The following is a 20,022-nucleotide window of genomic DNA, read 5'->3' as shown; positions in this document are numbered from 1 at the left end:
GAGGCCGCCAAGATAGAATGCTTCATAGAAGGACTCGAGAAGGCCCTCCAGTATCAACTTGTTGTTAGTGATTGCCGGACTTTCTTTGAGCTCATGAACAAGGCCCTCATGCTTGAAGACGAGCGTCGTGCCATGGAGGACACATGCAAACACAAGATGATCAACAATGGTGGTTCCAACAATCAGAAGACTCGCCCCTCGCAACCAGCCCCAAAACAACCAAAATATCAGCCTCAACACACCACGAGTGCTCACCCCATCTGAGCTACCATCCTCATCGGTATGCCAACCCTAGGCCGGCATACAACAACCCCAACAACAATGGTGGCAACAACAACAACTCAGGCCAAGTCACTTGTTTTGGTTGTGGTCAACCAGGGCACTACTCGAGGTCATGCTCCAACAAGAAGCCCGATGCACTGCGCCCCAATGTGCCCCACGAACCAAGATCCCCGAAACTATTCCAACAATGACAAAGCTCGTGTGAACCACGTCACCACAGAGGAAGCAGAGGAAGACTCAGACATTATACTAGGTACGTTCCTTGTCAACTCAACCCCAGCAACAGTTCTGTTTGATTGTGGTGCTTCGCATTCTTTTGTCATCCAAAAGTATGCTCTACAGAGTGGTATGAAGCCTACAACTTTGGGTAGTCATATGATGGTACAAACCCTGGGTTTCATATTAAGGACCAGGATAGGTTGTAAAGGTGTTGGGATAAACATCAAAGGGGTAGACTTCCTAGCAGATCTTATCATCCTAAAGTTGTAAGGCTTGGATGTGATCCTTGGCATGGATTGGTTTACCAAGCACCAAGGTTTGTTGGACTATGCCAAGAGGATTGTTACCATGACCAATAGCCAAGGAGTTGAAGTCAAGTATGTTCCCAAACCTACCTCCACTCAAGCCCCTCGGGTCAATTGTGTGTCGAGAATTGAGTTGGGTCAAGTCCCGGTGGTATGTGAATACCCGGATGCCTTTCTTGATGAGCTGCCCGAAATGCCTCCTGACCGCGACATCGATTTCATTATTGAGTTGATGTGTGGAGGAGGACCCATCTATAAGAAGCACTATAGGATGGGATCCGACAATTTGGCTGAATTGGAGAAGCAACTAGGAGAGCAACTCGGAAAAGGATTTTTTTGCCCTAGTGCCTCTCCTTGGGGACCACGTGTTCCATTTGTGTCAAAGAGGGACGAAATTTCAGACTCTGTATTGATTACTGTTCTCTCAATGAGGTCAAAATAAAGAACAAGAATCCACTCCCCAGTATTGAAGACCTCTTTGATTAGCTAAATGGTGCCAAGGTGTTTTCCAAGATCGATCTCATGTCTGGGTACTATCAGTTGAAGATCAGGCCCGAGGATATTCCGAAGACGACATTTGTAACCAGTTATGGCTAGTATGAGTACACGATCATGTAATTTGGGTTAACCAATGCCCTAGCCTACTTCATGTACCTCATGAACAAAGTCTTCATGGAGTACTTGGACAAGTTTTTGTTGTATTCATAGACGACATACTCGTCTTCTCCAAGTGTGAATAAGAACATGAGCAACACTTGAGGATGGTCCTGGACAAGCTTCAAGAGCACCAGCTTTATGCCAAATTCAACAAGTGTGATTTCTGGCTCCATGAAGTTTGATTCTTGTGTCATGTGTTGACTGCGGAAGGATTGCCGGTTGATCCTAACAAGAATGAAGTTGTGACGGAGTGGCAATCTCCGACCAATGTGAAGTAAGTCAGAAGCTTCCTCGGACTCGCGAGATACTAGCGCAAGTTCGTCGAAGGATTCTCATGCATCGCCCGACCAATGACGCATCTCTTGAAGAAGGACAGGAAGTTCGAATGGACACTGAAATGTGAAGAGAGCTTCCAAGAACTCAAGAGAAGATTGACAACGGCCCCACCTTTAGCCACTCCTGATATTCACAAGGAGTTTGTGATATACTGTGATGCATCGAGAACTGGGCTTGGTGGTGTTTGATACGTCCATTTTGCATCATGCTTTCATGTTGATATTTATCGCTTTATGGGCTGTTATATTACTTTGTGGTACCATATTTATGCCTTTTCTCTCTTATTTTACAAGGTTTATTTGAAGAGGGAGAATTCAGGCAGCTGGAATTCTGGACTGGAAAAGGAGCAAACCTGAGTCCTCTATACTGCACAACTCCAAATGCCCTGAAAATTTACGTGGAATTTTTTGGGAATATATAAGAAATTCTGGGCGAAAGAAGTACCAGAGGGGAGCTACCAGGGGCCCACAAGCCTGGTAGCCGCCACCCCCCTGGTGGCGGCTACATGGCTTGTGGGCTCTCTGACGGCCCACTGGCCCCCCTCTTTTGCTATATGAAGGGTTTCGTTCCAGAAAAAATCAAGATGGTGCTTTTTCGTGGTTTCGCCGCCGCCACGAGGCGGAACTTGAGCAAATCCAATCTAGAGCTCCGGCAGGACGATCCTACTGGGGAAACTTCCCTCTCGGAGGGGGAAATCGTCCCCATCGTCATCACCAACACTCCTCTCATCGGAGGGGGGCATCTTCATCAGCACCATCTCCTCTCCAATCCCTAGTTCATCTCTTGTAACCAATCTCCGTCTCGCGACTCCGATTGGTACTTGTAAGGTTGGTTGTAGTGTTGATTACTCTTTGTAGTTGATGCTAGTTGGATTACTTGGTGGAAGAGTTTATGTTCAGATCCTTGATACTATTCATTAGACCTCTGATCATGATTATGATTATGCTTTGTGAGTAGTTACTTTTGTTCCTGAGGACATGGGATAAGTCATGCTAATAATAGTCATGTGAATTTGGTATTCGTTCGCTATTTTGATATGTTGTACGTTGTCTTTTCCTTTAGTGGTGTTATGTGAACGTCGAATACATAACACTTCACCATACTTGGGCCTAGAGGAAGGCATTGGGGAGTAGTAAGTAGATGATGGGTTGCTGGAGTGACAGAAGCTTAAACCCCAATCTATGTGTTGCTTCGTAAGGGGCTGATTTGGATCCACTAGTTTAATGCTATGGTTAGACGTTGTCTTAATTCTTCTTTCGTAGTTGCGGATGCTTGCGAGAGGGGTTAATCATAAGTGGGATGCTTGTCCAAGTAAGGGCAGTACCCAAGCGTCGGTCCACCCACATATCCAACTATCAAAGTAACGAACGCGAATCACATGAACATGATGAAACTAGCATGACAGAAATTCCCGTGTGTCCTCGGGAGCGTTTTTCCTCCTATAAGACTTTTTTCAGGCTTGTCCCTTGCTACAAATGGGATTGGGCCACTTGCTGCACCATTGCTACTACTTGTTACTTGTTACTTTTCACTTGTTACGTTTCACCTCGCTACATCATCACTTGTTACCGCTACTTTCAGTGCTTGCAGTTATTACCTTGCTGAAAACCGTTTATCAGAGCCTTCCGCTCCTCGTTGGGTTCGACACTCTTACTTATCGAAAAGACTACGAATGATCCCCTATACTTGTGGGTCATCGGTGTTCTGATGCAAGAAGGCAGAGTCGTAGCATATCTCTCCAGATAGGTACACTCTCATGAAGAGAACTACGCCACTCATGATCTTGAGCTGGCAGCCTTAGTTCATGCCTTGAAGACATGGTGACATTACCTTCTGGGAAAGCGATGTGAGATATATACGGACCACAAGAGTTTGAAATATATTTTCACTCAAAACGAATTAAGCATGAGAGAGCGAAGATGGTGGAGTTGATAAAGGACTACGACCTCAGTGTTCAATACCACCCCGGAAAGGCCAATGTGGTAGCTCATGCCATGAGCTGGAAGCCTTGTTCCTTGAATGCGATGATCAAGGAGAGGCTACCCCCTTGTATGAGGAACTTGAAAGCTTCGGGTTGGAGCTGGTTGCACCAGGATTTTTGGCTAACCTCGAAGTGAAGCCTCCATTGATGGATGATATCAAGGACGCTCAGAAGGGACACAAGAGCATCGAAGGCATCAATAAGAAGATCAAGATTGGCAAGGCCCCAGGATTCTAAGTGGATGAACAAGTAGTTGTATGGTTTGGGAATCGCATTTGCGTGCCCAACAAAGTGGGGCTCAAGAACCTGATCTTGCAAGAAGGTCGTGACACTATGTATTCCATCCATCTTGGTGGAACCAAATTGTATCAAGACCTCAAGGCAAGATGCTGGTGGGACGACATGAAGAGAGAGGTAGCTTCTTATGTCGCAAAGTGTGACATATGCCAGAAGATCAAAGCTGAGCATCAATGACCCGATGGACTGCTATAGCCTCTCAAAGTGCCTGAATGGAAGTGGGACATAGTCGGGATGGACTTTCTCACCGGTCTGCCCAGATCACACAAGGGACATGATTCCATTTGGGTCATTGTCGACCACCTGACCAAGGTAGCCCATTTCATTCCCGTTAATACCACCTATGATGGAAGACAACTAGCCAACCTCTACATCAATCGCATCATGAGTCCACATGGAGTTCCAAAGGAGATTGTGTCTGATCGGGGTACCCAGTTTACCTCGAGATTCTGGAGGAAGTTTCAAGAAGCCATGGGAACCAAGCTATCCTTCAACACTGCCTTTCACCCTCAGACAAGCGGACAGACGGAACGAGTAAATCAGATACTCGAGGACATGCTCCATGCCTATGATTTGGCATCTGGAGCCTAACGGGAAGATTGTTTACTCTTTGTCGAGTTCTCTTACAACAACAACTACCAGTCTAGTCTTCACATGGCACCATTTTAGGTGTTGTATGGACGCAAGTGCCTCACTCCCATCAACTGCTCAGAAACCGGAGAAGGGCTAGTCTTTGGACCAGATGTCCTAAATCAATCATAAGAGCAATTCCGACTTGACAGGGAACGTCTAGAGACCGCCAAGTCAAGACAAAAGAGCCATGTTGACTCCTACCTCCGTGAAGTGAACCTCAACATTGGAGACTTCGTATACCTCTAGGTCACGCCTCTCAAAGGAACCAAGCATTTCCAAGTCAAGGGAAAGCTTGCACCTGGATACATTGGCCCCTTCAATATCACCACCACACCAGGGGAAGTTGCCTATGAACTAGAGTTACCATTCAAACTTTCGGATGTGCACGACGTTTCCATGTGTCACAACTCTGGATGTGACTCCAAGTTCCCAACCGTCCGAATCTCTACAAGTACATCGATAATCAAGCCATCGATCTTCATCCAGACCTCACTTATCATGGGACACCAATCCGCATCTTGGATGAAGCCGAGCGTTGCACTCGAAGCCGCACGGTTAAGTACTTGAAGGTCTAGTGGAGCAACCACACCGAAGCAGAAGCAACACGGGAGCATGAAGACTACCTTAGATCAGAGTTCCCTTATCTTTTTAGTGCCTAGCCTAGGAATCTCGAGGATGAGATTCTTGTAAGGGGGGTAGGTCTGTCACACCCGGTGTTTGTGCCACTTTGCCCCATTATGTTTTCACAATATCTAGAACTAATTAAAACTTTTTGTGTGCTTGTGATGATTGATTTGGTTGCTACTTTCTTGTGTGAATGATTGTGTTTTAAACCAAAAAAATTATTATTCCCTCAAGAACTCATACCCTTGACCCCAAACCCTTGCCCAATGATCATGCCATGTGTATAGGACCAGAAACTACTTTTATAAAATACTCTCTCAACAAAAGGGCATTTCATTTATTTAAGCTTTCGAAACCCCCTAAGTTGAGACTTGTACTACAAGTCCTAACTCTAGGAGGGATTTTTCGCCACAAAGATTTATTTGGATCCTATTATCAAAAATAATTCCCAGAACTTCAAAATAATTATTTAAAAAGTTATTTTCCTATTTTATTTCAATACCTTTTTCTGAGGCTAGGAATGGTATTTTGTGGATGAAAATTATTTTCTTACTTCAAAAATATTTTAGTAAATTTAGGGAAACTCAGTGGATATATATTTTCTATTTATAAGAATTTCAACACAGGGTCATGTTCAAAATATTGGACAAAACCCCTCAAAACCCTTCCCGCTTATTTCAAGCTTTTGAAATATTTCCATAGGAAATATTCTCCATAAATTCCACGAAAATTCTAGCGAGTCATACACGATATATGTGGTGATCCTGCGAAGTTTCATCTCAATCCAAGTTGATTTGGTTCAACAAAATAACCCAAAACTCTCTTTGTCGAGAATCAAATTTCAGCAACTTTACATTGCCAATTTATCCAATTGATCCCAAACTTTACATGAGTGATATAGCCCCCAAAAAAGATGCTAAACCAAGTTGTGCATTTGTGGGAGTTGATTTGATCACCCAGGAACAGATGAATATAATTTTATCTATTTAAAGGGATTTTCATGTTTACATTGCCAACCTTGCTCAAATGGACTTAAACTTGGTGATCCCTAGTGATTTTACCCACAATACCATCCTGTGAAGTTTCACACCAATTGGTCAAACGAGTCTTGCCCAAAACCCCATCAAACACCTTCTCGAAGAATACCAAATCTCGTTCTCAGGTATCCAAAGCAATTACCCTTCACACAAAACTTTAACATAGGTTCATAAGAACCCCCAACACCCCGAGTAAGTTTCCTCGCACCCAGCTCCATGATTGAAGGGGTGAAAACCCACTTGCAGCCCCCTGGACATCATCTTTCCTCCCCTCGCTCTGTGCTCTCCTCGACCCAGGGCTTTTCCAGAGCATCCCATGCCCCTCCCTCCTTTGTTAAGTCCTCCCACAGCTGACGAACACTAGTGGATGCATCAGAGCTCATCAAAAGCAACATCATGCGGGTAAAAGTTGCGCTATGGAGCACGCAGGCGCACTCCATATGGTTGACCTCCCTCTCGTGCCCATGCCCGGCCACCTCGAGCTCCCATCACACCAGTCAAGGTGCCTTGGCCTCCGGAATACGCTCTACTGTCGGCCCCCTCCTCCCTCTATCTCCAACGTCTCTTTCGAGTGAATATCCGACGCCGCCCGAGCCGACCAATGCGTGAGCTCGCACACGTGCGCTCCCCTTCCTCCATATCCTTACCCTGGAACTAAATCACGTCCATAAGGGCCCGAGATGCGTCCTCAAGTCCTGCCTCTCTCCCCCTAGCAGTCGCCATAATACAACCAGTGCACGAGCTCTCGGTGGACCGTGCCTCGTCTATATAAAGCCACCCGGGCCTCCTTCTCCCTCCCTTCAACCCCCTGTTGTCTCTAATCGGACCCCTAGTCCACCCACTCCTCGCTAGAAGCTCCCGAGCTCGCAATTGAGTTCATGGTCCGTCACATCGGACTTCGGTAATCTCCTGGTACGAGGCCGCTCTGGCCCTCCTTTCTCCCTCTTTGGAACTTCAACAATTTCTTTATGCTTCTCCTTCTCTCCCCCGCCCTTTTTTTACAAGAATCGGCCCCGACGACCACCTCCCTAAGCGCGTCCGCCGCGTGACCTTGCCGCTGGCGGCTCGCTGCACCTCAGCTCCTCCCACCACCACCACCCGAACGGCGGGTCCACGCTAGTCTCATTCCCGTCATTAACAAGCCCAGCCGTGCCCCATCTCGCCGCCCGTGAGCTCTCCCCCTCTCCTGTTTGGAGGTTGAAGACGACTCTCGGTGGGACCCGTCTGTCATCCTCCTCCTCCCCTCCCTCTTTCGCTGAACGCTAGGGTCCGGCGATCAGGTTTGACCGCGTAGGCTGCACGCGCGGTGAGTCGACTGGAGGTATAAAACGCCTTTACGCCTTCGATGTGGCGGCCTAGTGCGGGCTGTTTCCCCTTTGGGCCGGCTCTGCCAAGCCGTTTTGGCCCATGGGAACAGTGGCTTTTCTTTTTATTCTTTTCCAGCAACTTGCAAATTCCCATAGAAAAGAATATTTATCCAAATCCAAATTTTCCTCCACCTAAAATCATGTAATATTATGTAGTATTTAATGATGCCACTTGTGATTTTTTTGAAATGTTTTATGTACTGGTTTTATTTCAAACCTAGTTTTGAATTTTTTAAACCACTGTTAAAATGATTTTCAAAACTTCTTACACTACAAAACGAAAAACAACTATTTTTAGGTTTTAGTATAGTATTTTATAGAGTGGTGCAACATTGTAGAAGTGGATTATTTTATGTGATTTTGTTTTGTTCTTATTTTTGCCCATTAATATTGCGACGATAGATTGCGTTGTTGACGGGGGACTTGGACCAAAAGAATTCAGAGACCCCGAGAACTTTGTTGAGTCAGGAAAGCAACCCTTTGACCATGTCTGAGAAACTAGTTTTTTTTGCATGTCATATAGCACTTCATTTCGACGCATTGAATCATGATGAATCGGTGACTACCTCGGAGGGTTGTTTCCGATAAATCCTTGTTGATACTTGCATTTGGGCATGAGCCTACCTTCCTATGAGGGTTGTGTGGGTTGGAAATAGTTAGGTTGCTCGTAGCTGCTACACAAAAGGGATGGGAATATGCATGGTGACGATGAAGTAAAAGATTTCAAAGACTTTCGAAAACCCCGTCAGGTGCCACTAATGACAGAGGGAGATGTATTGAGCTAGGTAACCACTTGATAAAGAAGTGGTGTACCGATGCAAGTTGTGTTTGTGGTTTTGAAAATGGGATTAGATTTAAGATTTGTCGACCGCCCCAACCTTACATGTGCGACCATGATACCCCTTTATGGGACAAGGCTTTGTTGATTACCTTGGTCGATGCTAGCAAAGACCCACATTACTAGTGGCGGGAGGGCCGAGTCGCCCTCTCGAGATGGGGTCATGCCAGGTAGGGCGACCATGAGTTGTTTTCACAGGCACCGGGCACACCGTTGGTCCCTTCATGGATGATATGATCTAGAGCGAGTCTCGTATGATGTACATCATGAGGATGTGTACCAATCGAGTGGACTCTTTGTTTAGTGTCACGAGGCAAAAGCTATTGTTCGGGTGCTTACCTCGGGTATGTAAAATACCGCGAGTCGTGGATGACACGGAAGTTCCCCAAGTCTTGTGGGTACAACGCGCAATCTTTGCAGACTGTAAAACTATTCGAATAGCCATGTCCACGGTCAAGGACAGTTGGGCGGTGCTGCTTAAACTATGTCTAGTTGTTTTTCTCATAAACCAAGTGTGTGTGTGTGTGTGAGAGAGAGAGAGAGGGAGAGAGAGAGAGAAAAGTGACTGTGTAAGAAAGATGATATTTGAGTGAAGTCAGATGATATCTATAATTTGTTCATATTTCGCACAAATGAACGTGGGACGCTCAACCCCTACTTATGATGATACCTATAACTTGTTCATATGGATGTCCGCAACATGTTGATGCATGATTTTACAAGATTGATCATGCCACTTCACTCAAAATTAGCCTTCTGCAACTTACCTACTATTGCTATATTATGCATTGTTATTGCCTTGTTCCACATCATGGGTTGCTTGTGAGTACATTCCAAGCACTCATTGGCTTGCCACTGGTTCTTTAATTTGTGAGGCATGGAAGAGTAGGAATATGGAGAAGAGTTCGTTGGAGACGAACATGCGAACTAGGACGCTTCCGAGTCAGAATGCCTGTAGGTTAAGGCAGACGACATGGGTTCACGCTTTCGTTCAAGATTTCCACTGCTAGATATGTTTCGTGTGTCAACCTTCGAGGCCCTGTCTATGTAAGACTTGACCTTAATCGTCTCTATTTTTATCGGGCGATGTGTATGGATGTAAGACTCTTATTATTCAGTTTCTGTGTGTTCAATGAGTTTTGATCTCTGGGATCACTGTACACGTGCATTCGGTGATCACGACTTATGAGTCGAGGTCCCCTCATAAGGTCCTCCTTTAGCCTAAGTTCTCTGCTAATTATCCAGCCTCTCTAATCTCCATAGCTTCGTTGCCCCACCTTGGATTTAGTTCACGTTCCGCCACTGCCGAGGAGATCCCTAGTTTGAATGATAAAATTTATACGATTGTTTCTATGTTACTTCTAAAAGAGTTTCTAGTGATGTTAAAGATGTTTCTCTTGCTTCACTTGGTGCACAAGATAATGAACAAGTGGATGTTAATTTTCCTAATAGAAACATTTTCTTTCTAAGAAACCTATATATATATAAATAATTTCGATGGTAATAATAATTACTCTAGATCTAGACCCTATTCTCAAAATAAGATCATCCCGCGTTGACAGAATGAAATCGTGATGGAAGGGAAAACATAAGAGCACTCTATTTTTCAGGGGCAGATTTAGGGTTGCAAAAAGAGTTGAGTTCGAGCCAGTTGGACTAGGCAAAGCTTAAGTTATACTAAAACTCTAGTGATTTCAAATATACCGAAGTTCAAGGTCGACGAGCTACAGAAAGTGGCTTACGCTCATCTTGTAACAAACCCGAGTCGATGTGGAGCTACTTTCAAGGTACACAAGATGATTTTTTTTAATAAGCTAAGGCAAATTGTCGAACAAGACATGGCGCAACATATCACAAGAAACCACTATAAATATTATTCCAATCAACAATGTTATAATATGAGCTATTTTAAAATAGTTGACTTATTTTCTAAATTAAAGACAAGTACCAAATAGACGGATACTTAATAGCAAGAGATAGTGGATATAACTCTGAAAGAAGAAAACAAAGATACTTTTTTCTAAAACTTTCACAAAAATAACATGATATTTAACACACGATATACCACATACCATGCTTTAAATTTTCTCCCTACTTAAGTAAGCTTATGTGTTTGCGAGATAAAGTAGAGAAAAATCGCACACAACATAAACGCTTGCAAATTATCCTATTTCACTTTAATATTTACTAGTATAGTACCCGTGCGTTGCCATGGGATAATAAAATATGTGTATCAAGAAAAATGTAATGTGACATGAGGAATAGACTATCCACATATGATATCTCATGGTCCTAAAGTGGTAGATAAATACATCTCATCGTCATCCTCTCCCCTCCCTCTTCTCGAGAGGAAACCTTCTTGCACGACCCTTTATCTTCTGTGTTATCTTCCTCATACTTCGCCTTGCACAATCTCTACTACGAAGTGTCTTGTCCAATCCCTGTGTCTCGCGAGAGATTAAAATTTACAATGATATCTAATACTATAGAATCAAATTTCAAGAATTTTTTTGTAGCTTCAATAAAGATTGTCACACGGGCACATTCCACACACTAAAATATGATGGTGCTTCAGTTATACAGTACAATACTCAAAATGCAACTGGTAAAAATTAAGTCCTAAAAAATCCTAAACAAAAGTATAATATATTGCCTCTAGAGTCCTTTCGAAATGTGATTATGCGGACCTGGAAAGAAGAAATAAATTTCAATGCACTGGACGTGTATTAAACACAGAAACTAAACACACCCTTGTAACCATGGAATAGTTTACCGTTCCACTATGATCCCCAAATATAAGAATACTGGAGGGCATATCAAACTGCAATGAAGTAATACATGCTCCACTTGTTCTATTGTCTTCATGCTGTGAAATGATTAGCTGGTGAGTAGAATAAAGTCAAGCATAGCAGTTCGTATAAAAATTTATATTTTTATTATGGAACACTTAGCAAAACAGTTGTGATTTGAAGTTACCTGCCGCTTTATCATAAAAATCTGTTGTCGGTCAATTGCAAATAGAATATGTTAGGTGCTTGAAGTTACCCGCCGCTTTATCATAAAAATCTGCTGTCAGTCAATTGCAAATAGAATATGTTAGGTGCTTGAACATATTTCCTTGCAAGGTTCCACACGTCAAGGAAGACTCGACGGAACAGAGTCTCCTAGTTCAACAAAAACTAAACATCCAATGAATAAAGTGTGAATCAGGTAGAAATAGTAAAGTTCCATATTTTTCCCATTCTCTAGAATAGAAGGAACGTAGTATCAAAGGTCAGTGAAGCATAGTCGCAAGAGGTCAATCTAAGTGTAAAAAATTGTACTGGAACATAAATGCAGATGAAATTAAAGCCGCACGAGACAACAAATAACTTTTTATTGCACTGAATAAAATTTGCAATATTTAATTTTCCATTAGCAAGATGAGAAGGAACACGGCCTTAAAGATCACTAACAAACAACTGCGTAATTATCATGAACATCAGCATAACAAGTTAATTATGTTCAAATATTCACAATCAATTGAGCATAAGATACCACATCAACAAATAAATAAACGATGTTAGGAGATAAACTCACTACCCGAGCCATGTGTCGCGGTCGCCCTTCTCCCACTTCTATAATTTTAGCTCTGTCATCTATTGTGTATCAAGCATGTAAGTTATTAACAAGTCCATGCCATTCATGTCAGGTAGTCTCATGATCTTCATTTTCCTGCATTCAAACCACTTATTCTTTGATATAAGCCTCTCTTCTTACAACGAGGCTCCATCCTCTTGTTGCCTACAGTCATCGCATGCTAGTTCGCCTTCCTAGCCTCGTTCTGGCAAGCGGAAGCACATCAAAAACCAAGGAAATAAATATCCAAAACTTTCCACCAATAGCTGAATTAGTTTAACGCCCCAATGCTAAGAGGAAGTCAACTGAACAGACGATAAGGACACATACATCTTGGATTGTTCTCAAAATTACAAATGAAGAATCAGGGTGATACCTGCTTTGGCCCGGAAATCTTCTTGTATAGTTAACTGAATGTTTGTCAGCTGCAGCTTCACGCCTGACAACCCTGCCTGTGCGAAAAGATTTCTCTCAGGTTGTAGAACGTCACACCCTTCAGAAGTTCTATACAAACATGTGCTTCTGATCGCAGTTGAAAATGCACGGTCTTGTATTGTATCAATGTGCATCAAAAGCTTGTTGCCATCCTTGTGAGTGACTTTGGTTTATATCACTCTGTCTTCACTTGATCAGCTGAATTCTGGGGGAGATTGTATAGGAGTAACCCAAGCACCAAGACAGCAGCGCCGACCAAAAAGGATGTGCTTAAACTTGTTCCTCCAGGCATGTATGGAAGAGGAAGCGACACGATGTATATCGAAAGAGGTACTGCAGTGGGCGAAGAAATCAAAAAGTTAGAAATGAATTGGACTGACCACACAGAAGAACCATGTCTAATTGTGTATTTGCACGCACGTGGCAGGCGCTAGGTGCTTATTACTCCCTCCATTCCATATTAGTTGTCGTTGTACTAAATCAGCGACAACTAATATGGAATGGAGGGAGTACTTATCAGGGCATATGTGCTAGCACACTACGAAATGATTTGCAAGCCAAACTAAATGTTTCAATTTTCAAACAACTTTATCTTGGTACTTTTAACTAAACTACAAAAACATGTGCCTCATATAGTCGTAGGTATGAACCATCATAGTGCTTCTTAAACTATTCAGAGGGAGTGTGTTTTGTTACTGAACCTGCTAGTGTTGCTGTTAGCGAAGCAACCAGTGCTGTAGACATCTTCACCAGATTTAGAACAAAAATGTTGAAGGCCATGTTCATAGTTGTGAAGAGCAGTGGTAGAAAAGGGACTCCAGGACAATCTGAAAACTCAAAACATCATCACATGATTATGGTATAGGCCCTTCAACATAATGAACTGCTATATATAGCGATTGTTGTGTTTGTGTATGCCATTCATAATCAAACAATATGTCCAGGTAACTGAGAAAAGTACGATACTTATAAGTGCAAAGATTCCAGGGAAGATTTCTTCTCCACCCAACAACAGATTTGAAGTAACAAATGGTATACAGAGTACATACAATTATGAGTAATTATTTACCATATGAATATACTACGATTATGAGTAACACTCACCGTTCAGATTACCACCAACATTCAGAAAACATGCAACACCACTCTTTACATATGCAGGGAGCTCAGTCAATGGAATGCCTTTCAAATTAGAGAGGAACGACAGGAGTAGCAAAACAAAAAGGGCCTGCATAGTTCAACATAGCAGATTTGAAGTGCACAAATAGGAGAAAAACCAGTGGATTGAGTGAACAAGGATACAACAACCATGAGAAAACTCCATAGCATCGTAAGGTACCAAACAAGACGATCTAAGTAATGATTCTTTTTTCACTTAATCCAGTACTTAGAGCAGTCATGGAGGGGCTCGAGGCATTGATACAGTGAGGGAGCATACTGTGTTCCTTCGTCCGCTTCCACGGTTTGGGAATTCGGGTGAGCACCCTGCATACACGATGTCGTGCGCATGCCCCCCCTCCTCCTCAACCTCTGCCACTGCCTCCATCGATATTGCTCGTGTACCTCTCCTCCTCTTCCCTTTCTGTGTCCCCGCCTCCAACGCCGCAGCTCACCGCGCACGACGCCATCTGCACCCCGTGACTTGGACAACCAAGGGCGGGTGGCACAAAAGGCGCATGTGGTAGACCGCCCACGCCGCGCCCTCTTCTTGGGCCGCCCGAGCACCTCCATCGCTCGACGCCACCGAGGATGAGGAGAGGCGGATCCACGCCCGCGCCGCGCCCGCTGCTTGGGCCGCTCGAGCACCTCCATCGCTCGACGCCGGCAGGGATGAGGAGAGGCGGATCCCCGCCCGCGCCGCGCCCACTCTTGGGCCGCCCGAGCACCACCATCACTCGACGCCGGCGAGGATGAGGAGAGGCGGATCCATGGGGTATTGAATGGCGCGTTCGGGACGGGGTTGAGGCGGGGGCGAGGCGGCTAGATCCGATCGGGTCCGGAGAGGTGGAACGAATCAAGGATGGGTCGGGGCTGGGATGGCCGGCACCGAGGGGGTCGGGGGTAGGCGGCGTGGCGTGGGTTTCGGCGGGGCTGGGGTCGCTGGCGGCGAGGGGGTCGAGGTGGGCGGGGCGTCGTGCGGGCTGGTGGGGCGGGGCGGGTGCGGGGGTGGGCGGGCGTGAGGCTGAGCGATGGGAAGACGTGCGAGGGGTGGTGGGGATTATCGTTTCGTTAAGATAGAGGGCATTTTTTTTATGAACCGGTTGTTTTCTTTATTTAATCGTCTGGTTTACGAAGGGATGAAAAAAATCGGTGAAAGTGCTAGCGGGAGGAAGTGGGGATAGTACGAGGTCGAACCATCACGACGACGGCAGATCCCCTTTAATAGTAGAGATTTAATAGTAGAGATTAGAACAATTTAATAGCATAACTATATTATACTGAGCTATTGAGCTAAAACCAAGCTAACCAGTGTTGGTTCAATAGCAACTCGTTTCTTGATCGACCTATAAAAAGTGATCATACCAGCTCATTTCTTTTCGAGTCGAGCCAAACACGATCCAATCTACACGGGCTCACAAGGAGTGGCGGAGTTTGAGCCAAAAATGTTTGTGGGGGGCATGGGCTTGTGGGAGGGGGTGGGGAAACCTCATTATTTTTAACTGATCTGAAGTTAAAAATAAACCAAATACAAATAAATATAAATTTAATTATTTTTGAGCTGGGGCCATGGCCCAGGCTGACCCCACCAAGCTCCGCCACTGCTCACAAGTGTGAAGCTTTTCTTGCAGCTCTAGCCAAAATAGATGGCTGGGACAAATGAGGGACTGAAACGTAATTGTCCCTTGTTTTTGTCATTCAGACATGGACCCGGGCTGGGTCAGGCATCAGTGCATGGTTTCCGACCCAACTGGAACCCAGAGAGGCCAGGCCGGCCCAAGCAGCCCATGCATGCGGCAGAGGCCCCCGTACTATACGGGCCTACTACTCCTATATGCGAGTGATGAATGACTGCCGCAGCAAGGCAGCAGAGGGGCTTATCATCGCCTGCACTCTCGCTGACTGCGCGGGCCCGCCGTGTCCCCGACGTGACGTCAGTTCAAAAGTGAGGTCCAGCTGAGCGCGGAGCGGGACGAAAGTGGCGCGGGGCCGGGAAAAAGGCGCAAAGAACCAAAGACGTTTCACAAATGAAGGCAGAGAAAACAAGCAAAGAAAAGAACGAGGCCTACCTACAACCCTCTCCCTCTTCCAGCTGATGAACAGGATCGTCCCAGACACAATGAATATTAAGCGCAGCGCATCGCGTACGGACTAGACCCTCGAAGAAATAATTGCATGTGTGTTCCTGCATGTGGCGGCGTCTTTTGAGAGCGGCGAGGGACTGTTCATCCGGCACTGTACAAGGAGAATTTTTCAATTTTCAAACCGTCCCATGCATGTAGCCAGTACCGGTACTAGATTTCCCTCTGACCGCCTGTCGGCGATAAATCTCCAGCGCAGGTTCACAGCATGGATCGCTGTAATCCTTGGATCCTGTTTTTCTTTTCTTTTCTTTTTAAGATCACCTGGATCATGGCCATATTAGCCTACTGGTATACTATACTGTAGTTTATACCGTAGCTTCACTAGTTTGCGTTTGGTGTAGCTCTGCACTTCTACTATCCCTTGAACAACCGAGCATTTTCGTCAGCTCAGTTAGGACAATCATTATATAAATAGAGAACAAACGGAACAGCTAGCTGGCATGTCGGTTCTACATTTGATATTATGCATTATTGTGGCCTTTCAGCCCTTTTTCATCATAAAACAAATATAACCACATCCTGGGGATCGCGTCTGCCCTACAAATCCTTTGAAGAATATATAGAGCTCATGTTGGTAGTATAAAATACTAACGTTGCAATTTGTCAAATAGTGTAACTGTGTAAGGGCCGGCAAATCTAGGCTATGTACAGTAGTTGTCATCCATGCAATCAGAACATGCACTTGTTCAAAACTTCAATATTACCACATGCTAAGTCAATATTTTCAAGACCACTTTTGTGAAGTTATGTACTCCATGCTACTATAACTGTGAGCATATATGTGTATTTTGTAAAACAAAAAATGTACATTTTTTCAGAAATCTCTGTAAGCACATATATTTTAGGCCTCCTTTGGTATAATGAATTTTGTAGGAATTCTAAAGGATAGGAATTTCGTAGAAAAAATTCCTTTGGATCCATTTGATTGTAGGAATATAATCCTATACTTATGTACATGATAGGAACCAATCCTTTGTATTCATAGGGAAAAACATTAGCACATACCGAATAGAAAAAAAATCCAATCATATGAATGAAATTAAATGACATCTCTTTCCTATATAAATTGAGATACATGTCATCTTATTTCCTACATTTTTCTTATTCCTATGATATTCCTACCTATGAATGAAAGAAGGCCTTAACATACGTAAGAGAATGTCTTTCAAGAAAATAATAGCACCATATATACTCTCTTTGTTTGAATATACAACTCTTTGAATTTTGACCATAACCTTAACTATGAATCTGACTAAGAAAATAAGATATGAAAAGTTATAATTTGGATTTGTGTTCAAAAGATGTTTGTAATGGTATAACTTTGACGGCATATAGTTCATCGTTAGTCAAGGTTATATATTCAAAGTTAGGCTCAAGATTGGTGAGGCCCTACATATATTTGGATGGACGGAGTATTTGTTTTTTCGAAAAGGAGGATAACCTACATCTTGTAATACACGCATGTTACGTAAATTAACACTCACAAAAATCTCCATTGCACCAATTTTATTTCATGCATCCGAAAAATCCATGTAGAACTGATCCTAACTCGGTACATAGCAAATTATCTAGGCCTGCATGTTAACTCGGTACATAAGATCTACACAAAATATCCATATGTACATCTAGCATTGGACAAATTTTCTAGGCCTGCATGCGGTGCGAGCTCCATAATACTACTCTCTGTGAGTAATCATAACAAATATTCCAGGTGTAAGCACATAAATTAGAAGATAAACAAGAACGTATCGTACCGGCAACCACATATGAAAAAAGAAAGGCGATGAGATCACTAGAAAACAAAAACAGAAGGAAACCGAAAGGAAAAGACGAGAGGGACGGCATTGCACTTGAAAAAGAAGTAAGATGACAACAGAAGAAAGTATATGGATTCGAGAAAGCTTATGTTATACTGATTTATATCGTATCGATACCGACATGTGATGTGCTACATTTCGTGTATGTGCATACCTCTTTGTTTTCATACATTCACACACCACATGATAGCTGTTAAATCACACAACTATTGTTATGAGTACTGCTCATTGTCTCCGAAGTCAAAGAAAAAATTCTTAATTTTCTTCTTTGTGCAAGGACATCACAACTAATGCTGTACGAAACTGTATATATAACTGAGGCCTCAGCAGCCACTGTTCAGAATTATGTACTACGTCCCTTTCCGAATATTGTCAGTTGAGACTGAAATCGTGATGAATGGGACCAAGAAAATAGAGAGAAACTATGGAATATAATAATGACCACCATTAGGGAAGGCACTAAGACAAATTTGTTCGGTTGCTAATCAGCAGGACCTATACGGCTAGAAATTCATATCAATGTGGCCCTATTGCACTCAAATCAGCAAACAGTGGAGCTTGATTGAGCAGAACAAATTAAGCAAAGAAAGTGATCGCTTTCACTTATTATGGGAGATTAATTATTTCTTATCAAGTTTTACTCCAAGAATTTTCTTTGATATGCTGTACTCATCCTATCATGATCATGACTCTACGAACTACTTAATTAGACCTCTCTCATATATATATATATATATCCAACAAATCATAGCAGCAGTAATTGTAATAACAAACAACTAAAATTATGATGGTGCAGGATTAGAATTTGGATGTGATGGAATAATCAAAAGGGTAATTTAATGGTCTACACTTATCACGCTGATCCTTCTGCCGCTTCCTTCCCTCTCGTTGTCGCCGTCGTGGTCGCCGCCGCCGCTGCGGTGGTGCTAGTCGCGCCGGCGCTACTACTTCTAGTTGGAGGAGTAGGAGGAGACGCTGGCGTCGTACGCTGTTGCTCTGTTGACTGTGACGGCTCGTCCTCGTCGTCCTCGCCGCCTCCGGAGGTCGCTGCCGCCTCTGAGGCGGTGACAACGGGAGGCGGCGCCGCGGGGGCGGACGTGCTGCCGCGCTTGCGCTTCTTCTTCTCGTAGGGGATCCCACGCGCCTTGGCCTGCCCCTCGCGCACCTCGCGCAGGTAGATTCGCACGGCGCGCGCGGCGAAGGGGTTGGACTCAGGGCGGCCGCCGGACTCCTCGTAGGCGGCGCGCAGGCGGCCAATGAGCGCGTCGAGGCTGCCCCATGCCTGTCGGAGCGGGCACGCGCACGGAGCCGGCGGGTTGGGCTGGCCGAAGTAGGCGCAGCCATCGGCGTGCACCTTGGTCTTGCCGAACTGGTCCAGGTACTTGAGGAACTCGATGACGTGCGCGCCGCTGCAGCGCGCCAGCGTCAGCGGCGGCTTGTGGTTGCGCAGGTACTGCAGGAACGTGTTCCAGTCGCGCCGCTTCTGCGACTCGTACCGGCTCAGCCCCGCCGGCACCGGCGCCTGCTGCGACAGCGGCTCCGGCGCCTGCAGGTGCTCCTGCACTGCGACCTGCTGGCCTCCTCCCTCCGGCGGCTGCGCTTGTTGCTGCTGTGGCTCTTCAGCTTTCTCCACGGCGACTGAGGATGAGGACGGTCCAGACTCCTCTGGCGCGCTCGCTCCCTCGCCGCGAGGCGCGTCGGCGCCCGGCTCCATGGTCGATCGGCAGCGGCCCGCCTGCTTCTCTCACACTCTTGGCTACCAGTGGCCTCTCTCTCTCTCCTGCTACGTCGTTTCTTGTGTGTCGGCAGGAGCGTGGAGGAGAGAGAGAAGCTACCTGGCTAGGCAGCTAGAGAGAGAGAGAGAGAGAGAAGGGAATGGAATGGATTCAGGGGGGAGGTAGAAGAAGACTTGTTGGCAGTGTTGGTGTGTGGCATCCTTTGCGGCTTTTGTCTTTGGTTGCGTTAATAGCGTCTCCACTACACACTGTCGAGTGTCGAGGCGAGCTATTATCATTTCTTTATATAATCATGCTTCTTAGTGTTCGGCATAAGTACCCGTCCTTGTTGTTCCTTTCTCTTTGCCAAAAAAATCGTTTCTTTTCCCCCGGCCCTCTTTTTATTCGTATCTTCGGAAATAAGTATCCCACCATGCAGCCTGCCGCGGTTAGGTTTATTTCTGCATGCATGCCCCTCTTGATTTTCTGTTGTTCAAACCGGAGGGTTCACTCTGTCTTCTTTTCTTTGTTTGAAAAAGATCATGTCCTTCCTTGTTGT

General features: G+C 44.8%; 1 protein-coding gene and 1 long non-coding RNA gene across 2 annotated transcripts; both read right to left on the bottom strand.

Moving 5' to 3' along the window:
- Positions 1 to 12,611: 12,611 nt before the first annotated feature.
- On the bottom strand, positions 12,612 to 13,437 carry LOC123412461. The gene is made up of 2 exons (XR_006613517.1): positions 13,331 to 13,437; positions 12,612 to 12,962 (listed from the first exon to the last, which is right to left on the bottom strand). It is a non-coding gene; the product is annotated as an uncharacterized LOC123412461 (long non-coding RNA).
- A 5,010-nt stretch (positions 13,438 to 18,447) lies between these two features.
- Positions 18,448 to 19,751, bottom strand: LOC123412451 (protein G1-like7). Its single transcript, XM_045105402.1, has one exon. It carries the CDS (start codon positions 19,460 to 19,462, stop codon positions 18,602 to 18,604), a length of 861 nt encoding a protein of 286 aa, XP_044961337.1. The 5' UTR covers positions 19,463 to 19,751; the 3' UTR covers positions 18,448 to 18,601.
- Between the last annotated feature and the right edge of the window lie 271 nt (positions 19,752 to 20,022).

Source organism: Hordeum vulgare, chromosome 1H, assembly GCF_904849725.1.
Source record: "Hordeum vulgare subsp. vulgare chromosome 1H, MorexV3_pseudomolecules_assembly, whole genome shotgun sequence".
NCBI lineage: Eukaryota > Viridiplantae > Streptophyta > Magnoliopsida > Poales > Poaceae > Hordeum > Hordeum vulgare.
This window is presented reverse-complemented; position numbering and strand designations above follow the sequence as displayed.

What these genes read in the sequence shown, in the direction of transcription:
- LOC123412451 (XM_045105402.1), bottom strand. Translation starts at nt 19,462, where the DNA reads ATGGAGCCGGGCGCCGACGCGCCTCGCGGCGAGGGAGCGAGCGCGCCA.